The sequence below is a fragment of the Dipodomys merriami genome, unplaced genomic scaffold (assembly GCF_024711535.1).
Source record: "Dipodomys merriami isolate MVZ:Mamm:240054 unplaced genomic scaffold, mDipMer1.0.p SCAF_10, whole genome shotgun sequence".
Classification (NCBI taxonomy): Eukaryota; Metazoa; Chordata; class Mammalia; order Rodentia; family Heteromyidae; genus Dipodomys; species Dipodomys merriami.
This window is the reverse complement of record NW_027202271.1, coordinates 21,870,078-21,888,866: the sequence shown is the minus strand read 5'-3', so window position 1 is coordinate 21,888,866 and position 18,789 is coordinate 21,870,078. Positions and strand designations below refer to the sequence as shown.

General features: G+C 55.4%; 1 protein-coding gene across 4 annotated transcripts; it reads left to right on the top strand.

The window, feature by feature from the left end:
* The first annotated feature begins 662 nt into the window (after window positions 1-662).
* On the top strand, window positions 663-18,626 carry Agap2 (ArfGAP with GTPase domain, ankyrin repeat and PH domain 2). Of its 4 annotated transcripts, none has more exons than XM_069987586.1 (19): window positions 664-885; window positions 7,789-7,847; window positions 8,430-8,517; window positions 8,702-8,787; window positions 8,937-9,084; window positions 10,411-10,545; window positions 10,897-11,006; window positions 12,128-12,286; window positions 12,441-12,527; window positions 12,612-12,716; window positions 13,129-13,291; window positions 13,462-13,578; window positions 14,243-14,371; window positions 15,241-15,300; window positions 15,530-15,678; window positions 15,792-15,882; window positions 16,016-16,238; window positions 16,411-16,666; window positions 16,993-18,626. In XM_069987586.1, exons 1-19 carry the CDS (start codon window positions 726-728, stop codon window positions 17,233-17,235), a joined length of 2,568 nt encoding a protein of 855 aa, XP_069843687.1. In that variant the 5' UTR covers window positions 664-725; the 3' UTR covers window positions 17,236-18,626. The 4 variants fall into 4 exon arrangements, with proteins under 4 accessions (XP_069843697.1, XP_069843687.1, XP_069843678.1 ...); XM_069987568.1 differs by lacking the exon at window positions 664-885 and adding an exon at window positions 4,104-6,035; XM_069987596.1 differs by lacking the exon at window positions 15,241-15,300 and having other exon boundaries at window positions 663-885.
* Window positions 18,627-18,789: the final 163 nt, after the last annotated feature.

Genomic DNA, 18,789 nt, shown 5'->3' with positions numbered 1-18,789 from the left:
TATAAAAGTATGTTGTAAACTATTAAATATTACTCATGTTAATTATTATAAAAGCAATTGAACAGATCATAAATGTATCTGGTTATGGGTTATTTTCCCCCTTTATAACTCATTGTCTCCATACATGGGCTTTTTGGACAGGAGATGATATCAGTGTGTAGCTAACTAAAGGAGAGTTACACTACAAGATGTAAATATTCAGGGTTCATAGGAATGTGTAGAGAGTAGCTGGTGAGTACAACTGTCCACTAGAAGGCATGACTATGAGATGGCAAGCCAAGGGTGTGTGGATTCCTGTTGAGTTTGCACATCACAAATTTGCAGATTCCCAAGAGTATGGGATTGCACCTGAGACCTGGCTGGCCACATTCTCCCAGGACCAACACCCATCTTAATTATCCACCTCCTACAGGAGGCTTTGCTTGGGAAGCACTTTAGGTTTCTCCCTCCACCTGCCTGGGAAATCATAGCAGGGGCTGGCTGGCAGGTCTTATGAGCCAACACTAGAGGGGGTGGGAGATGCAGGAGGTAGTGCTGTCCTAGGCTGTGGGTTTGAAACTCATCAGTCAGGAAGTGAGGCCGACAGACGGAAGGGCAGAAGGGCGGGCAGGGGCGGGGAATCGTGGGGCTCTTCAGAAGGGGCCTTCTGGAGTTTGGTGGCCGGTGGTGCCATGGGCTTCAGGGCCAGAGGTTGCTCTTAGTCTGGTAAGACAGGTCTAGGCAACATGCATGCCCAGAGGCAGCTGGCTTTAGCCACAGTGAGAGCAGAAGTCAGGCGACATGAGGTGACCAAGCAGGCTCTAAGCCGCCTCAGGAAGCTGGCAGAGAGAGTGGATGACCTTGATCTTCGAGAAAGCATCCAGACCTCACTGGACAGCATACGAGGTAAGAGAAGTATTGTCACTAACTTGGATGCTTTGGGGATCAGGGTTATAGAAAGGCTAATTCTGCAGTTTATAACTTCTCATTTCACAAACAGTTACTTTCTAGTTTCCAAGATGGAGCTGGGACTCCAGGGAAGAATATATTTGGGGAGGATGGAAAAAAGATTTGGGAGGTATCATTCTTCCTCTTCCCCAAGCCCTGACCCTCCTCCCAGGAGAACAAAATGCGGGTCACCATTGAGTTGACCTTCTTGGCAATGAAGAAGTGAGTGAGCATGGAGAAGCAAAGCTATGACAGACCCAGGGTAGACACAGTCCCTGCCTGGGGAGTCCAGAACAGGAAGCAGTCTAGGGCAGGAGGTTCTGGGACTAGATAATATGTTCATTCCCAGGACCCACTAAGGATCAGTGACCTCTTGTACACCATCTGTAGAAAAACCACACACACATACACACACACACACACACACACACACACACACACACACACACACACACACAGAGAAATGCACCATACAGAGAATGTTAGTCCCCTCCCCCCCCTGCCCTGCACATATTAACAGAAACACCATGCTCTGTACTTCTTAAGTGCAGAGTAGTCCCTAGGAGTGACTTGGTCTTCTCTCCTGCTCATGCTCCTGTTCCTGTCTCCCTCCCTCTCCTCCCCCCCCAAAAAAAACACACCTTCCGCTCTACCTCCTTAGTGCCATTTGAGTATGTGATGACAACACAGGGAGGAAGTGCTGCCATGGCAACACCATCCGCCACATCCTCCTGCCCACCCCAGCCTTCAGTCCTGTGGTGGGGCCCTGACAGGAACAGCTTCTCTCCATCTCCACTACTAAGGAACTGGTACATCTGGATGTCATTTCCAGTTTGTGCTATCTCCTTCACCTCTGAGGTAGTCAAAAACTTCTAAACACAGATTTCTTTGCTCATGAAGATGTCTGGAAGAAGTACACCCTTCATCAAATCTGGATCCTATCAGCTACTTCAGACCTCTCCATACTTGGCTGCTTTCCTGGGGTGGGAGGGTGGAGTGTCAAAGGACTGTTCTTCCCATCCAGGATACCTACCTCCTGCTAGACATATCTCATGGGAGAAGCCACCACAGCAGAACTTGGGGAACTTGAGTTCATAGTAGGTCAACCTGATGCCCTTCCCATGCCACTCTCTTCCTATTCTCCTTTCCAAGTCTAGTGTCCTCAGCTCCTGACCTACACCCTTTGATGGGAATCACACCTGATTACTCACCTGACAGCCTTAGTGTTTGGAAAGGCAGACCTAGGAGGAGTGGCCCATGGGAAGGAACTCCAAGTCCCATCTTACCCAAAACTTTAGAGAGTGAGAAGAGTTGGAGATTAAGATGACTTCAGGTTTTCGTCCTTGTTTTGAGAGGGATGCTACAGATAAATCCAGAGCCTCTGGGGCATCCTGCAAGTTAGTCAAGTGTTTGACCATTGAGCTACAGTCCCAACTGAAGATCCTCTCCCCACCCCCACCCCATGTACATGCATGCCAATCCTAAGGCTTGAACACAGAGCCTGAGCTCTCTCCTTGAGCTTTTTCTTTGCACAGGCTAGTGCTCTGCCATAGCTCTGCTTCCAGCTTCTTGGTGGTTAATTAGAGATTAGAGTCTCATGGGCTTTCTTGACCTGTCTGCCCTGAATGGCTGCTCGGGAGGCTAGATCGGAGGATCATGGCTCAAGATTCTATTCCCACTGAACATCATAGAAGATTTGACTGAGCCAACAATTGTTCTTGACTCTCTCCTTCATATAACAATAGTGAAGGGTCTCCTGTCCTGGGGATGGTGTCATCTAGATTCTACAGGGAGCTTCTGGTTTTCAGGACCTAGGTAGGACTGGGTACAGGACTTCGAAGAACGGCTCCCATATCTCATCCTGAGGCAGGCCCCCACCCTCACCCCCACCATCACCCTCACCAGGCCGAGCATGCCGCTGGCTCCTGCCTCCTGCCTCCAAGAGCCGCCCACGGCTGCACTTATTATAGTCTCGGCTGAGTCAGGGGGGTGGGACGTCAAATCAAGAGACCAGGGAGCCTCTCCAAATCCTGGGGAAGGGTCTCCAAGGCTTCAGAGGGACCTCCTCCCTTTCAGTCCACCCCACTTCCAAGAGGTCCTCAGCCTTTCTTCCTCTTCAGCTTAACTGCTAAGTGCTTTACACCCTGGCTGGAGGACTGACAGCCTTGAACTCCAAACCCTAGAGGGAGTGGGGGGGACACACAGTAAAGGTTGTCCATTTGCTCTACCTACCTCCTCTTCAACCTGCCAAAAGAGTCAACCCCCATAAACCTCTGGAGGGGGAATGGAAACTCAAAAGAGGCTGGTTCTAGCTGCCTCAAGGAAGGGGGGGAGTTCTTGTGTTTGGGGAGCAAAATTCCCCCACAGGTGGGTAACCGAGTGTGAGCATGGGTGCCTTCGCCACCCCAACAGTCAGCCCCTGATTGCTCTTTCATCCACCCTTCACACTGAACCCTTTTCTCCGTTTATCCCGCTGCTTCTGAGGCGCTCTTGGAGCTACGGTTGCTATGGAGACTGGATGCATTTTGGAATGGGGGGGGGTGACAATTCGTAGAGGTATTTTTTTTTAATTCTCCCTACACCTTGAGCTGAGGCCTTTGATTTACGCAGCAGCCCAGGCTTGAGGGCTATCAAGTCTCCTACACAGTGTGTCCCCCCCACCCCCATCCTGATAAGTTCCATGTTTATCCTCTTCCCTGGGGAATACTTTGCAAGTTCATTTTGGGACAGGAGACTCAAGTCGGTCTGGTGAAAGTATTGAGGGGGTAGAGATATAAGAAGGAGCTAGCTGACAAGAAAGTGAACACATCCAGCAACCCAGAGGGGGGGGGGAGGGGAAGAAAGGTCCTGGGAAAGAGATTTCAGAGTTTCCTTCTTTCCCACTAATGCTGCCCCCCCCCCCCAATTGGTAGTGGTCCCTAATGTGCTTTCTCTCTGATGTCTCTCCACCCAATAGCTTAGCTTTTACCTTTGTCCCCGAATGCCACACCCCACAGTCACGTTCCCTAATCTTAGATGTGCGAAAGGAGGGGGCTGTCTAGGTTGTTGGAGAAGGTGAATCCAAGTCCCAGGAAATCCAGCCCAGGATTTGGGACAGAAATCCAGTCCTGGATTTTGCACCGCCCCAGCAAACAGCGGTGCTGGTAGAAAGGTGGGGGGGGAGAGATGGGGTGGGGGGACCCGGGGGCCGCCTCCTCCTCAATGTGAGGGGAGCGCCCGGACACAGCGCGCATCCGGACAGAGCCGAGCCCGGGCAAGGCCCCCACCCCCGGACTCCTCGCCGGGATCTCACGCCCCTCCTCTCCCAGACCCCAGACCCGTGGGTTCCCACCCCCTCCCGTTCCCTCCTTCCTCCCCCGCCGCCTCCGGTATCTCCATCCCCAGCATCCTCCCCGCGCCCCTGCGAATCCCCCCGCCCCGCACAGCCAGCCCCAATTGCTTCCCACCCTCGAGACCCCCCCCTCCCCGACCGCATCCGAGGCCCCCGTCCCTCGAGTCCCCAGTCCCCACCCCTGACTCCCCCGCACCGGTCCCCCTTTTGCCCCCTTTTCCTCCCTCTCCCTCATTTGCCCCCACTACTGTCCTCCCCGCCCTCCTCCGCCCATCTCAGCGCCCCCACCCAGGCCGGGGTGCTCGGGCCGGCGCGCCTCCCTGGAACAGCACCAAGGTCCCGGGGCTCCAAGGGGGTGGGGGCGCAGGGCGGGGAGCATGGGGAGGGGGCGCCCCATGTGATGGGAGGGGGGCGCAGGCGGAGGCGGCGGAGGCGGAGGCGACAGCCGAGCCGGGCCGGGGGCTCCGAGGGGTCCGGGGGCTGGGGGCAGCGAGCAGGGCGGCCCCATGGCCGGGCCCCCCTGAGGCAGTCCGGGGGAGCCCCCTCCCCTCCCCAGCTCGGGGGTCTCCGGGCCCCATGAGCCGGGGCGCGGGCGCGCTTCAGCGCCGGACAACGACCTACCTCATCTCGCTGACCCTCGTCAAGCTCGAGTCGGTGCCTCCGCCGCCGCCCTCCCCGTCTGCAGCCGCGGCCGGAGCCCCCGGGGCCAGGGGCTCCGAGGCCGCCGATCCCGGCAGCCCCCGAGGTGCCGAGGAACCGGGGAAGAAGCGGCACGAGCGGCTCTTCCACCGGCAGGATGCGCTGTGGATCAGCACGAGCAGCGCGGGCGCGGGGGGCGCCGAGCCCCCCGCCCTGTCCCCGGCCGCCCTGTCCCCGGCCGCCCTGTCCCCGGCTCCGGCCAGCCCGGCTCGTCCGGTCTCCCCGGCTCCCGGCCGCCGCCTTTCCCTCTGGGCCGCCCCTCCGGGACCCCCGCTCCCCGGGGGGCTGAGCCCCGACGCCAAGCCCGGGGGCGGCCCCCCTTCCTCCCGGCGCCCTTTACTCAGCAGCCCGAGCTGGGGGGGCCCGGAGCCCGAAGGCCGGCCGAGCGGCGGCGTCCCCGGCTCGTCCTCCCCGCACCCGGGCACGGGCAGCCGGCGGCTCAAGGTGGCGCCTCCCCCGCCGGCTCCCAAGCCCTGCAAGACCGTGACCACTAGTGGAGCCAAAGCCGGCGCCGGCAAGGGCGCGGGGAGCCGCCTGTCATGGCCCGAGAGCGAGGGCAAGCCCAGGGTCAAGGGGTCAAAGAGCAGCGCTGGGACTGGAGCTTCTGCCGTGGCCGCCGCCGGAGGAGGAGGAGGAGGAGGAGGAGGAGGCGCTGCGGCCCCGACCTATGGTGGGGTCGGGGCTGGGGCTGGAGCCCGAGGAAAGCTGTCCCCGAGGAAAGGCAAGAGCAAGACCTTGGACAACAGTGACTTGCACCCGGGACCACCTGCCGGCTCGCCTCCTCCGCTGACCATTCCAGCAGCCCTGGCGCCTGCCTCAACCATCCCCACCACCTCCGCGCAGCCCCCCGGGCCTGCACCTCCTATCACCCTGGAGCCTCCAGCTCCGGGGCTGAAAAGGGGCCGGGAGGGGGGCCGAGCATCCACTCGTGACCGCAAGATGCTCAAGTTTATCAGCGGTATCTTCACTAAGAGCACAGGGGGGCCTCCCGGCTCCGGGCCCCTTCCCGGACCCCCAGGCTTGTCTTCTGGCAGCGGGTCCAGGGAGCTCCTGGGCGCGGAGCTCCGAGCCTCCCCTAGTGAGTAGGGTCAGGGTCCGAGCGGGAGGGTGAGGGTATCTGGAATGATCAGTCTGGGGGTTCGGGGAGCGACGTGCCGGAAACCAGGGAAGCTTTTCTCTTGGGTGGGCGGACTAGCCCTTGGGTTCACTCCCCTAGCGAGGTCTGGGGTAAAGGAGTCGCGGTGAGTAGCTACACTGAGCGACATGAGAGATGGGTGACTCGATTTCAGAGGGATTCAGAGAGCTTTCTGGGAAAATAACGTCCCTGGTCAAAGCCTGTAAGAATACATATACATATATATATATACTTATATATAATATGTTGCATATTATATATATACATTGTATTACTCCCAGAGAAACCCCAGATCCTACTTGTAGCCTCAGCTAGACTCTGGAAGCAGAAAAACACCGCTTTGCCTGGTGTACAGGGACCCTGGAGGAAGGGGGAGGGAGACGCGTGGAAGCCTCAGTTTCCCCACCAGCAGGCAGTGTGACAATGACCTTGCAGGCAGTTGCTCGCCCGGAACAGGTCCTCTCCGGGGTGGCGTGCAGGCTTGCTGGTTGTGTTCTGAGCGGTGAAGGTGGATGGGGCGGTCCGCGAGCGCGCGGGGGCTGGAACGTGCGGAAAATTGAACTGTGCACTGAGCGGGGAGGGGGGGGGACGCTGCTAGGAAGCTCCCCCACTACCCACCCCCGCCCCACGACAGCGGCTTCGAAACCCGCCCGGGGCTGACCCTGGAGTGAGTCAGGGGGGTGGGGTGGGGACGGAACAGCTGCAAAGACCATTCTTACCCTGGGAGACTTGGGAGGCAGTATGGGGAAGGTAGTGGGATGGTGTCCCCCCCACCCCACCCCCACACACACCAACGGGTGTCTTTTTATTTTCGGGGAGAGATGAAGCCGGGACAGTCGGTTCAGGCTCACACTCCCCGGAGGGGAGGCGGGTCTGGAAGCGGGGGCGGCCCCCGGGGTTTGGCTTCTGAACCGGGTGGGAGCAGATGGCTCCGGATCCCAGAGTTCCCGCCGCAGCTGCGGCGCCCCGGGAACGTCCGGCCAGTGTCAGGCGCGGGGGCCGGACCCGGGCGGGCGGGCCGGAGAAGCCTCCTCCCAGGCCTGTGGCTTCTCACGGCCAGGGGATGGAGCCCTTCCCTTCTCTTCCCTTCCCTGCAGTTCTATTGGAGGGTGTTTGTGGGGAGGCTGTGGGAGACCCAGGCACAGGAAAATCTAAGCTCTATCCCTTATAATGCGGGGAGAGGGTCAAGGCCGCAGTGCCCGTTGACCTTGAAGAGCCGGGAGGGAAAGCCCTCACCTGAGGATCTCGCCTGTGAAATGGAGACCACGAAACAACCACTCTCTTCCACGTCTCAGCACTTCCTGCTGAGATCTGTCGGGGGTGGGGGTGGGATCTGTCTTTAACTGGGAGAAGCTCCTCTATTCTCTTTGGGGTGGGGTCCGGGAGAGCTAGCTACAGGTCTCTTGGTCTGGGGCAGGGACCTACGTTTGGGGATATGCTTTAAAAGAGATGCCAAATGAAGTATTTTTGTCTTCCTAGCTCTGTTGCTAAGCAACCACTGAGTGGTGGCAACAGCTGTGGGGAGAGCTGGCTGGGATGGGAGGACTGGGGACCACTATTAGACCTATCTGTTCCACAACGCCTCACCAGCCAGGCAAGGGTTCGGGAGTTAAGGGAGCCACAAGGAGAGGCTGTGGTGCGAGTCAGGAGTCCTGGTAGACCTGAGCCTCTCCTCTTACTTCCCCTCTCTTTACAGAGGCTGTGGTCAATAGCCAGGAATGGACTTTGAGCCGTTCCATTCCTGAACTGCGCCTGGTAGGTAACCCAGGCCCTGGCCTGCATGGGAAGACTGACCTCACACACCACACTCTTACCGGTTTCCTTCGCACCTCTCTCCCTCCTTCCTTTCCTCCCCCCCCCATTCTCTTCTCTTCTCTTCTCTTCTCTTCTTTTCTCTTCTCTTCCTTTTCCTCCCCCCCTCTCCCCATCCCCCACGGTCCTCTTCCAGTTCCAGACTTCTCCTTTCTGTCATCTGTCCTTTTAGCCCTTCAGGTTCTATTGGGTAAAACTTTCCGATCAATCACTGCCTAGGCTGGTGACAGCTAATGTATACACACAACCATACACACATGCCTCATAGGGTTCCTAAACAACCCAAAAAGCTGTACTGAATTACTAACATTGTTCAGCCTGTGATCCACTTCAAGCTTGGGATCACCTATGATTGCACTATGCTCTGTTTATCCCAGCTACCTCTTCTAACTGTCTGTGGGCCTTAGAGCACATCCTTGGGTGATTTGACACCACCATTCCCTGTGGGTTTTCAAGTGTGTGCAGACTCAAGCATCTTGCCTCCTCTTAATTCCCACTCTCTCTGTTCCCCATCTTCCTCCTCAGGGTGTGCTGGGTGATGCCAGGAGTGGGAAGTCATCACTCATTCATCGATTCCTAACTGGTTCATACCAGGTGCTGGAGAAGACTGAGAGTAAGTTCTCATGTGCACATGACCTAGGGATGAGGGTCAAAGATCCAGGAGTAAAATCAATGCCTGAGCAAATGTAAAGACTAAGGGGAAGGATGGGATGATAATATCTAAAATTTAGAAAGTGTGGAAAGGTTTGATGAACGATCACTTTGGATCTCTTAAAGCTTTTAATTCTTCTTAATAGGTGAGCAGTACAAGAAAGAGATGTTGGTGGATGGACAGACTCATCTGGTGCTGATCCGAGAGGAAGCTGGGGCACCTGATGCCAAGGTGAGGAGTAGAAGTGGTGGGGTGGGTAGGCTGGCTGGCTGGGCTCAGCATTGGACAAGGGAGAGCTCCCTGGATTCCCATGTCTCCCTCTGGATAGCATCCAGGAATGGATCTCTCTGACCCTCCATTTTCCCTTTCATTCCCACAAGTTCTCAGGCTGGGCAGATGCTGTGATCTTTGTCTTCAGCCTGGAGGATGAGAACAGTTTCCAGGCTGTGAGCCGTCTCCATGGGCAGCTGAGTGCTCTCCGGGGAGAAGGGAGAGGAGGCCTGGCCCTGGCATTGGTGGGGACACAAGGTAAGGAAGCAACCAATTTTAGGGGAGGCCTTAGGATGCTACTAGGGTATTGCCCAATCTGGGTGAGAACTGGGTAAAGTGTGGAAATGAATACCTAGATTCCATAACTCTCTAAAGGGAATCTGATTTCCAAGGAAGAGAGAGTCGTGAAAATAAACACAAGCTTCAAAAGGTATAAACAGAGAAAAAGTCCCCCAGAGAGGAAAAGACAGTCACAGTAGCTATTTCTGTGCCTCTTCTGAGATGTCATCTACCTGAGTTCTTATACATTTCCTGACACCACTGCCGTGGGACACAATAATTTCAAGTCCTAGTGTGGATCGCTTTTCCTGCCAGTTACCAGTGGCTACTCAGGAGGTGAGAATTGAGGATTGAGTTCAAATCTAGCCAAGTAAGGAAAGTCATGAGACTGTTATCTCCAATTGATCACCAAAAATCCAGAAGTGGAGCTGTGGCTCAAGTAGTAGAACACCAGCCTTAAGTGAAAAAGCTCAGGGCCAGCACAAAAAAGCCCCAGGACCAGCACAAAAAAAGAGAGGGGAAGAAAATCTTTCCCATTTTCCTCATGCTATAACTAGGTATCGCTAGGTCAGTCTGACACCTTTTTAAAGAACTGTGTCTAAAAACCAAGAGAAAACACAAAAAAAAATGTTGGAGAAAACCTCTTAGTTCTCAAAATAATGCTTGAAGCTTACAGACTCTACCAGACCAAGTCAGGAAGAGCTTTTCCAATGCCCACCTGTGTCCAGCTGGCAGGACACTCTGTCTGATGTTGATGCTGCAGGTGTGCACCTCCACTTGTTGCTTGCATCCTGTTTTCTTACTGTAGAGGGAGCAGTCCACCTGTTAACCATAGATATTTAACTTTTTTTCCCCCTAGTTCACATACCAGATAGCTCCTTATTCATGACCAATTGGCAGGGTGATTGTCATTTTTGAGACTCAGCCATTGTCAGGAAGCTCAAACCCCATCAGGAAGCGCTCTCCCTCTCTCTCTCTCTCTCTCTCTCTCTCTCTCTCTCTCTCTCTCTCTCTCTCTCTCTCTCTCTCTCTCTCTCTCTCTCTCTCTCTGTCTCTCTTTCTCTCTATCTATCTCGCTTTCTCTCCCCTCTCTCACTCTCTCCCCCCCCCCCCCCCCCCCCACACACACACAGAGTTTACCTAGCCTCCTTCCATTCAGGTAGATGTGTGAGTTGGACCCAGAACTCAGAGGAACATATATACCTCCAGTGGACCCCTCCTCAGCCTGGAGCACAGAGGAAAGTGAATCATGTAAAGTAAGGAAAGGGCCCCTTGTTTAATGCTGCCCCTTTGCTGTCCCCTCAGACAGGATCAGCGCTTCCTCTCCTCGGGTGGTAGGTGATGCTCGTGCCAGGGCCCTATGCACAGACATGAAGCGCTGCAGTTACTATGAGACGTGTGCAACCTATGGGCTCAATGTAGATCGGGTCTTCCAGGAGGGTGAGTGTTGTGATCCGCTGCATCTATGGGAAGCAGGGAGCCAGAGGCCTGGGATATTCCAGAGGCCAGATATTCAGGTCTCTCTGTTTTCCAGTGGCTGAAAATTAGCCTCTGAGAGGGAGTAAAGGTGGAGAAAGGTTTGCTTAATAGTCATTCATCTTTCTGGGCTCCAGAAGCCCAATGGGTGGCATGGCAACAAGATGGCCTGGGGGCTACAGGTGGCACAGAAGCAACAGGAACAAGAAAGTTGGGGCCTACTCTATCTTCGGGGGATTTCTCTTAACTTGGAATGGAAGAATGGTCTTGGGAAACTGCCCTGCTCATGCCCCTTCTCTCTTCCCTTTCCTTCAGTGTCCCAGAAGGTAGTGACTTTGCGCAAACAGCAGCAACTCCTGGCTGCCTGCAAGTCCCTGCCTAGTTCCCCAAGCCACTCAGCTGCCTCCACTCCTGTCGCTGGGCAGGTGAGTGGGGATGTGAGAGACAATGGAGAAGGGGTAAAGGGGTTGGGGATACAAAGACTGGTAGAGCATACAGAAGGAGGTTGGCAGAGGAGAGGGGCAAGGGGAAATGACAGTGATACCATTAGCAGAAATGCTTTGGAGCTGGGCTTTGGTGATTGGTGCTTGTAATCCTGGCTATTCAGGAAACAGGTCTGAGGATCATAGTTTGAAACCAGCCTGGGTAGGAAAAGTCTTTGAGACTTTTATCTGCAATTAACTAGCAAAAAATCTGGAGGTGAAGCTGTGGCTCAAGTGGTAAAGTGCTAGCCTTGAGCACAAAAAGCTTAGGGGCAGTGCCCACACCCTGAGTTCAAGCCTCAGTACTGGTATATATACACAAAACTTCAATGGACTAGAAATCAGTTAGGTTTGAGACACTATTTGCAGTGTCCTTAAGCAACTTACTTAACTTCCCTAGGTTATCTGGAAGATTGTAAGGCATAATACATATGAAGTCAACTTCTGCAAGAGGTTGACTTAAAATATATTTTATATATATATTATATTTTTTGTTGGTCATGGGGTTTGAACTCTGGGCCTGGGTGCTGTCTCTGAGCTCTTCAGCTCTTCAAGGCGACCTCTCTACCACTTGAGCCACAGTGCCATTTCCAGTTTTCTGGTGGTTTATTGAAGAGAAGAATCTCATGGATTTCTCTGCTCGGGCTGGCTTTGAACTGTGATCCTCAGATCTCAGCCTTCTGAGTAGCTAGGATTACAGGTGTGAGCCACCAGTGCCTGGCAGCTTAAACAATATTGTTAAAGATTTTTATTATCAATACAATGAATAATGGTGAGATCAAGAAATGACTGTATAGGGCTGGGAAGGTGGCTCAGTGGTAGAGCGCTTGCCTTGCATGCATGAGGCCCTGGGTTTGATTCCTCAGCACTAGAAAGAAAAAAGCCAGAAATGGCACTGTGGCTCAAGTGGTAGAGCGCTAGCCTTGTGCTGAAGAGTTGAAGGACAGAGCCCAGGCCCAGAATTCAGGCCCCACGACCGGACTCCCCCCCCCCAAAATGGCTGTATTGTAGCTTGGTGAAGGAAGGGGTAGCAGATGTCTTCTGACTCCTCAATATATCCTCAGGCTAGTAATGGGGGCCACACTAGCGACTACTCTTCTTCTCTTCCATCCTCCCCCAATGTTGGCCACCGGGAGCTCCGAGCTGAGGCAGCAGCAGTGGCTGGATTGAGCACTCCAGGATCTCTGCACAGGGCGGCCAAGCGGAGGACCAGCCTTTTTGCGGTACTGTATATGCTGACCTCCACCCTCCTGGTCCTCTGTTACTTGCCCATCATCCCTCATTCCTAGACCCTCTGTAGGGCTCTTCTTCATTTGTCTTCCCTGTCCTTCCATCAGTGCATCCTTCTATCCATCCTGATTCCAATAACCATTCCAGAATCGTCGGGGGAGTGACTCAGAGAAGCGGAGCCTGGACAGTCGGGGAGAGACAACAGGGAGTGGTCGAGCCATCCCCATCAAACAGGTTAGTGGTCTGGGGCTGGAGGAAGGGTGGGGTGGCTGGTCTCAGCTGGCTTTTCCCCCCTATACACATCTTTCTGTACTCCAGAGCTTCCTACTAAAGAGAAGTGGCAATTCTTTGAATAAAGAATGGAAGAAGAAATACGTGACCCTGTCCAGTAACGGCTTCCTACTCTACCATCCCAGCATTAATGTGAGTGGCAGAGAGTGGACCACAGGGCCAGCCTTGTATGTTTTTCAGCTCGGCCTCTCTGTGCCTCTGACAAGCATTCATATCCTTCTGGGAAGCTCTAGACCTGCTCTTTAAGATTTAGCAAGCATGTTCAGAGCCCACCATCTGTCCATACTGGTGATGGGAAGGTAAATTTACCTTCCAGGAACCTAGAGTCTAGAGCACCCAGGAAGGCCCTGTCCTTAGCCTACCTTAGCCTGTGAATGCTTTCTGGAGGAGGAAAGGCCAAACCAACTCTGATGGTCCATCTCTTAGGGCCCATCGCCTAGAATTTCATCCCAGCCCAGTCAGCTACTATGGCCTCATCTCCCCCCTCCCATACGATTAACTGCTTTCCAGCATCACCCAAGACCCAAACTTGGTCCTCCTCCAGGATTACATCCATAGTACCCATGGCAAGGAGATGGACTTGCTACGAACGACAGTCAAAGTCCCAGGCAAAAGACCCCCAAGAGCCATCTCTGCTTTTGGCCCCTCAGCCAGCATCAACGGGCTGGTCAAGGACATGAGCACTGTCCAGATGGGTGAAGGCCCTGGTAAGTGGGTGGGCCTATGACAAAGGGGGAGGAAGTGCCAGGAGAAAAGGGAGGACTAGAAAGGAAGTAGGAGTTGGCAATGGATAAGTGGGAGGGTGGGTGATAAAGAAATTCCATATAAGGAAGAGGGCTGAGAGACAGAGAGGTTCATCTTCTTCTTCTTCTCTCAGAAGTCACTACTCCCATGCCAAGCCCTAGTCCCAGCCCCGGTTCCCTGCAGCCAACAGACCAGACATCCAAGCATCTGCTGAAGCCAGACCGGAATTTGGCCCGAGCCCTCAGCACCGGTTAGTGGGACCGCCCTCCATCCACTGTCTTCCAGATCCAAGTGGGATGTGGGTGGAAAGTGAAATCAGGGTGGAGGCTTGGAGCTGGAATGAATACATAAGTGAACACATGGAGTGTCTGCTGGGCACCTGGCACCAGGCTCACACATCATGTCTATCAAGACAGTTACCACAAGTAGGTTCTAGAGAGCCAAACTGCCTGTGCCCAAATGCTGGCTGCCACACAGGCAAGTTCCTTGGCCTCTCTGAGCTTTAGTTTTCTCATGTGTAAGTGTATTAGTGTTTGGAATGCTTGGAAAGATATAAAGACCAAGTAAATAGATACACAGAGACTCAGATCTGTAGATATAATTTAAATATCAAGTAACATAACAAATGTTCCTTACAACAACCTCATTAGGTCAAGATCACTATCCGCATTTTAGGGATGAAGAAGTTGAGACTCCAGACTTAAGTGACTTGTTCAAGGGTCCAAGGTCAGTAAGTGGCAGAGCCAGGATTGGAGTAGAGGTCTGATTCTAAGCCATTTATCTGCCCAGGGGATCCCCCTGGGCAGACTGAGACTCTGAAATGCCAAAGTTAGTTCAAAGGAGGAGATAGGTTATGAAGAAATCAGGAAATCTGCGGATGGGACAAATGAGGCAATTGTGTCCTCCTTCCTAAGACTGTACCCCATCTGGAGACCTGAGCCCCCTGAGTCGGGAACCCCCTCCTTCTCCCATGGTGAAGAAGCAGAGGAGGAAAAAATTGACAACACCATCCAAGACTGAAGGCTCAGCTGTACAGGCTGAAGGTGAGGCTCTGGTGGGCGGTCCCATTTCCATCTTGGACCCTCATATCTCTGACCTAGCTCCTGCAGCTGGAGGTCAAGTGCCTGAGCTCAGTGCTTGACCATCATTACCATTGCACAGAATTTAATGGAGAAATGGGTGGACACCCCCATCCCCTGTCCTTCCCCTGTTCCCAGCCAGTGCATTTTCCCAAGAATTCCCTATTCTTGATGACACTCTTGTTCCCTCTTCTAAGGACTCTAGTTCTTGTTCCTGCCCTCAGCTTAACTTTTGACCCCCCACAGCCCCTACAACCCTGACCCCAGTGACTCAACTCCTGAACTCAAGTGTCCCCTCTGCTCACCAGGTCCTGGACTCTGGTCACTGTTGGAAATAGCTTACAGTGATCACCAAACTCCCCCAACAACCCTTGACTATAGTGATCCCATTATTTTTCCCCAGGACTTCACCCCACCCCCCAGCCCCGCTGACTTCTCCTGAGCCCCAGGGCTTCTCTCCTCCTAGCCTGTGGCCCAGCTTCTGTCCCCTTCTCCTATGTTCACCCAGCTCCTGACTCTCCCTACCCCCAAAGAGACTCATGACACTGGTCATGACACCTGTCCCCAGTGCCCCTGCTCTCTGCTGGGTGCTCAGACTCGGGTTCTAGATCTGCCTACTCTCATGGCTCTTGGCTTCTGCTCCACTCTGCTCTGGGGCCACTGACTTTAGTTCTGCTTTCTCTCCCCATCTGTCTGTCCTGCTTTGTCTCTGGCACTCTCTGTTACTGTCTCTCTCTATCTCTCCATTTGCCTGTCTTTTCCTTCTTTCTTGGTATCTCTTTCTCTGTTCTGCTCTCCATTCTATCTCTATCTCCTTCGCTTCGGGAAACCAGCCAAGCGCAAAATGTGGAAACTAAAATCCTTTGGTAGTTTAAGAAATATTTATAAAGCAGGTAACAAGCGGGGAGCCTGGAGGGGCACTCAGCTTGGGTGCAGAGGGGGTGGGGGTGTCTCTGCCTCTCCCTGCATGCGCTGGGGCTTCCTGCTTTTCCCTGCCCTCTGCTTCCCCTTCCCCCCACTGCCCCACTCCCAGGGGCTGGGACAGACATCAGGGAGGAAGGGTTTGGGAAGGCCCCTGACTGAACTTTGTTCCTCATGGTACCCATCCATCCCCCTACCCAGAGGAAAACTTTGAGTTCCTGATTGTATCCAGCACTGGTCAGACATGGCACTTTGAGGCAGCCAGCTTTGAAGAGCGGGATGCCTGGGTCCAAGCCATCGAGAGTCAGATCCTAGCCAGTTTGCAGTGTTGTGAGAGCAGCAAGGTCAAGGTAATGGTTTGGGGAGGGGGCTGGGAGGAGAGCAAGGTGTGGGAGAAGATGAGCCATGGGGAGAGATGCCACTCACAGTCAATGCTAACTAACCAATACCCATTGCTCTGCAGCTGCGCACAGACAGCCAGAGTGAAGCTGTGGCTATCCAGGCAATCCGGAACGCCAAGGGAAACTCCATCTGCGTGGACTGTGGGGCCCCCAGTGAGTGGCACAGTGGAGGGGCCTGGGAAGGGGAATACCGGGGCTAGGGAGTGTGGATCTCTGAAGTCAGTGTATGCTGGGGTGTCATTCCATGCTGCCCAATTGGGAGCCTACCTCTGCATTCTGTCCCCAGACCCCACTTGGGCCAGCTTGAACCTGGGTGCACTGATCTGCATCGAGTGTTCTGGCATCCACCGGAACCTGGGCACACACCTGTCCCGCGTTCGCTCGCTGGATTTGGATGACTGGCCGCGGGAGCTGACCCTGGTGCTGACCGCCATTGGCAACGACACGGCCAACCGCATCTGGGAGAGCGACACTCGGGGTCGCGCCAAGCCCACGCGGGACTCTTCGCGGTAAGCGTAAGGGAAACAGAAAGGCGTGGGGTTGGTAGTGCTCAAGATCTGTGGGCCTTCCCCCTCCCCCCCGAGAAAATCCCTTGGCCTCGGGCAGGTCCTCTGGGGCAAAGGCGCAGAAATCCTGGTTAAAGGTTTCTGGAACTCTTTCTGTTGATCCCTGGTATTGCAGGGAAGAGCGCGAGTCGTGGATTCGCGCCAAGTACGAGCAGCTGCTGTTCCTGGCGCCGCTGGGCACCACGGAGGAGCCGCTGGGCCTCCAACTGTGGGCCGCGGTACAGGCCCAGGACGTGGCCGCTGTTCTTCTGCTTCTGGCCCACGCGCGACACGGGCCGCTGGACACCAGCGTAGAGGACCCGCAGCTCCGTTCCCCACTTCACCTGGCGGCGGAGCTCGCCCACGTTGTCATCACGCAACTGCTGTTGTGGGTGAGTGTAAAGGAGGAGTTTCGAAGCCAGCCGGGTCAGGAAAGTCCGTGAGGCTCTTATCTCCAATTAAGCACCAGAAAACCGGAAGTGGCGCTGTGGCTCCAGTGGTAGAGCGCTTGCTTGGAGCTGAAGAGCTCCAGGGGCAGCGCTCAGGCCCAGACAGAGTTCAAGCGCTTAGATCGGCACCCAAAAATAAAGCCTGGTGCGGGAAACCCTCATTTCCCCCAAAGGGAACCTGTACAGGAGACGGATTTAGGAAGCGTAGAGAAGGTGGAGGTACGGATGGGGTGGGGACGCGCAGTCACCGGGCTCTTTCTGCCCTCTAGTACGGCGCGGACGTGGCGGCCCGCGACGCGCAGGGCCGCACGGCCTTGTTCTACGCGCGTCAGGCTGGAAGCCAGCTGTGTGCAGACATCCTCCTCCAGCACGGCTGCCCGGGCGAGGGCGGCAGCGCAGCCACCACGCCCAGCGCCGCCACCACGCCCAGCATGACCGCCACGCCCAGCCCCCGGCGCCGGAGCAGCGCCGCTAGCGTGGGCCGCGTCGAAGCCCCGGTAGCGCTGGTATAGTTGCCCAGCAGCGGGAGAGACACCCCATCCCCACCACCCCCTCAGGCGAGCCGGGCACGACCACACCGGGTGGACCATTGGACAGATGCACCCACTCACCTCTTCAACCCGCCCCCCCCCCACCACGGGAGCACTTCCTTACCCCCCCACAAGGGCACAGCCCCCTCCCCTCCCCACGCCTCCCAGAAGACACAAACGCACCTTCCTCTCCCCAACGAGGCATGGAGACCCTTCCCCCCCACCCCCACAGCTCAACACACCCCCTTCTCCACTGTTTCCATACTCGGATTGCTTTGGGTCTACCCGCGCGGTGTTTGCAGAAGGGGATGCTCTGGCCGCGTGCGCGCGCGCAGCGCAGGCCCCAGGGCGCTTGGACATGCCCATTGGCGCCCCCTGTTGGTGGGAAAAGACCCAGTCCTACCTGCCTGCGCTGAACAATCCCCAAAGGCGGGAGCCCAAACCCAGGCTGGCTCCTGGGGCGACGCCACGCCAGAGGGAGGGGTTAGTACGTGAAGGGCTAGCCCTGGGACTTGGGACCAATACTGGGACCCCCGTCCCTTCTATGCTGATCTCACTGCCCAGTGAAGGGGGAGGAAGGGCAGCGAGGGGCAGGACCCCTGCTGCCCATAGAGTGTGTGTGGGGGTCCCCAACCCTTTCCGTGAAAGGGACCATGAGGAGTGGAAATTAGGATGTCCCCCTACATCTACCTATAGATGGAGCGAAAGGGCCAGGGGGGAGCCAAGAGCCCGGGTCCCTCCCCTACTATCTTAGGAGGGAGAAGGAACGGAGCCTGAGGGGGCTGGAGAAGGGCCTTGTAATTTATTGCTTTGTTCCCCAACATGGGGGTGGGGTGGGGCCGGGGCGCGGGGAGGGCTTTTTGGGGTAGGGGAAGCCAAGGGTGGGTAAGGGGTGGGGTGGGGCGGGGGTGCTCTCTTGGGTTGTGAGTGTCTGTGACCGTGACTGCGTACCTGTGACTGTGCAGCGCCCGTGGTGATCTGGGGTAGGGGGGCACCCCTACAGTGGGACCCCTCCCCCGTTATTCTTTCTGTCCAGCCCCTCCCTCCCACCCGAGCAGCTCCAGACCCGTTCCTTAATCCCATCTTCCCTCCCCTGCCAGGGCTGAGAGGATGCGTGGTGGCTGCTATGGTTTCCAGTTCTCCCCTATCTCCCCCCCACCCTCAATCAACCCAGCCCTTGGACCGTCTGTGTCAGTGGTTTCCCGGTTGTTTTCTTTTTCTTTTTTTTCCTCCTGGCTAAACTATTTTGCAAAAGACCAGGTAATGGGGAGGGAGTGGGGTGGGGATTAGGGAGGGATGCCCCCCTCATCTCCTCCTGGGAAGCAGGTGGTGTGAATCTAAAACAGCAATTAAAGAGGAAGTGATTTTGTCTAGGGGGTGAGCTGCTGGTCTGTTCTTCAAGAGACAGGTGAGGGTGTGGCTCTGGTCAAGGTGGGGACCTGAAGGTGGGAAAGGGCCAGGCAGAGATGCCTCCCTCTGGGCTGGGGTTAGGACAGTATCCATGGACATGGTGGTGGGGTCATCTTGTACAACAGT

Coding starts and splice junctions, on each gene's coding strand:
- Agap2 (XM_069987568.1), top strand. CDS start 4,835: ATGAGCCGGGGCGCGGGCGCGCTTCAGCGCCGGACAACGACCTACCTC. Junction 11,007..12,127: donor CCACTCCTGTCGCTGGGCAG/GTGAGTGGGGAT, acceptor ATATATCCTCAG/GCTAGTAATGGGGGCCACAC. Junction 15,301..15,529: donor AAGAAATATTTATAAAGCAG/GTAACAAGCGGG, acceptor CCCCCTACCCAG/AGGAAAACTTTGAGTTCCTG.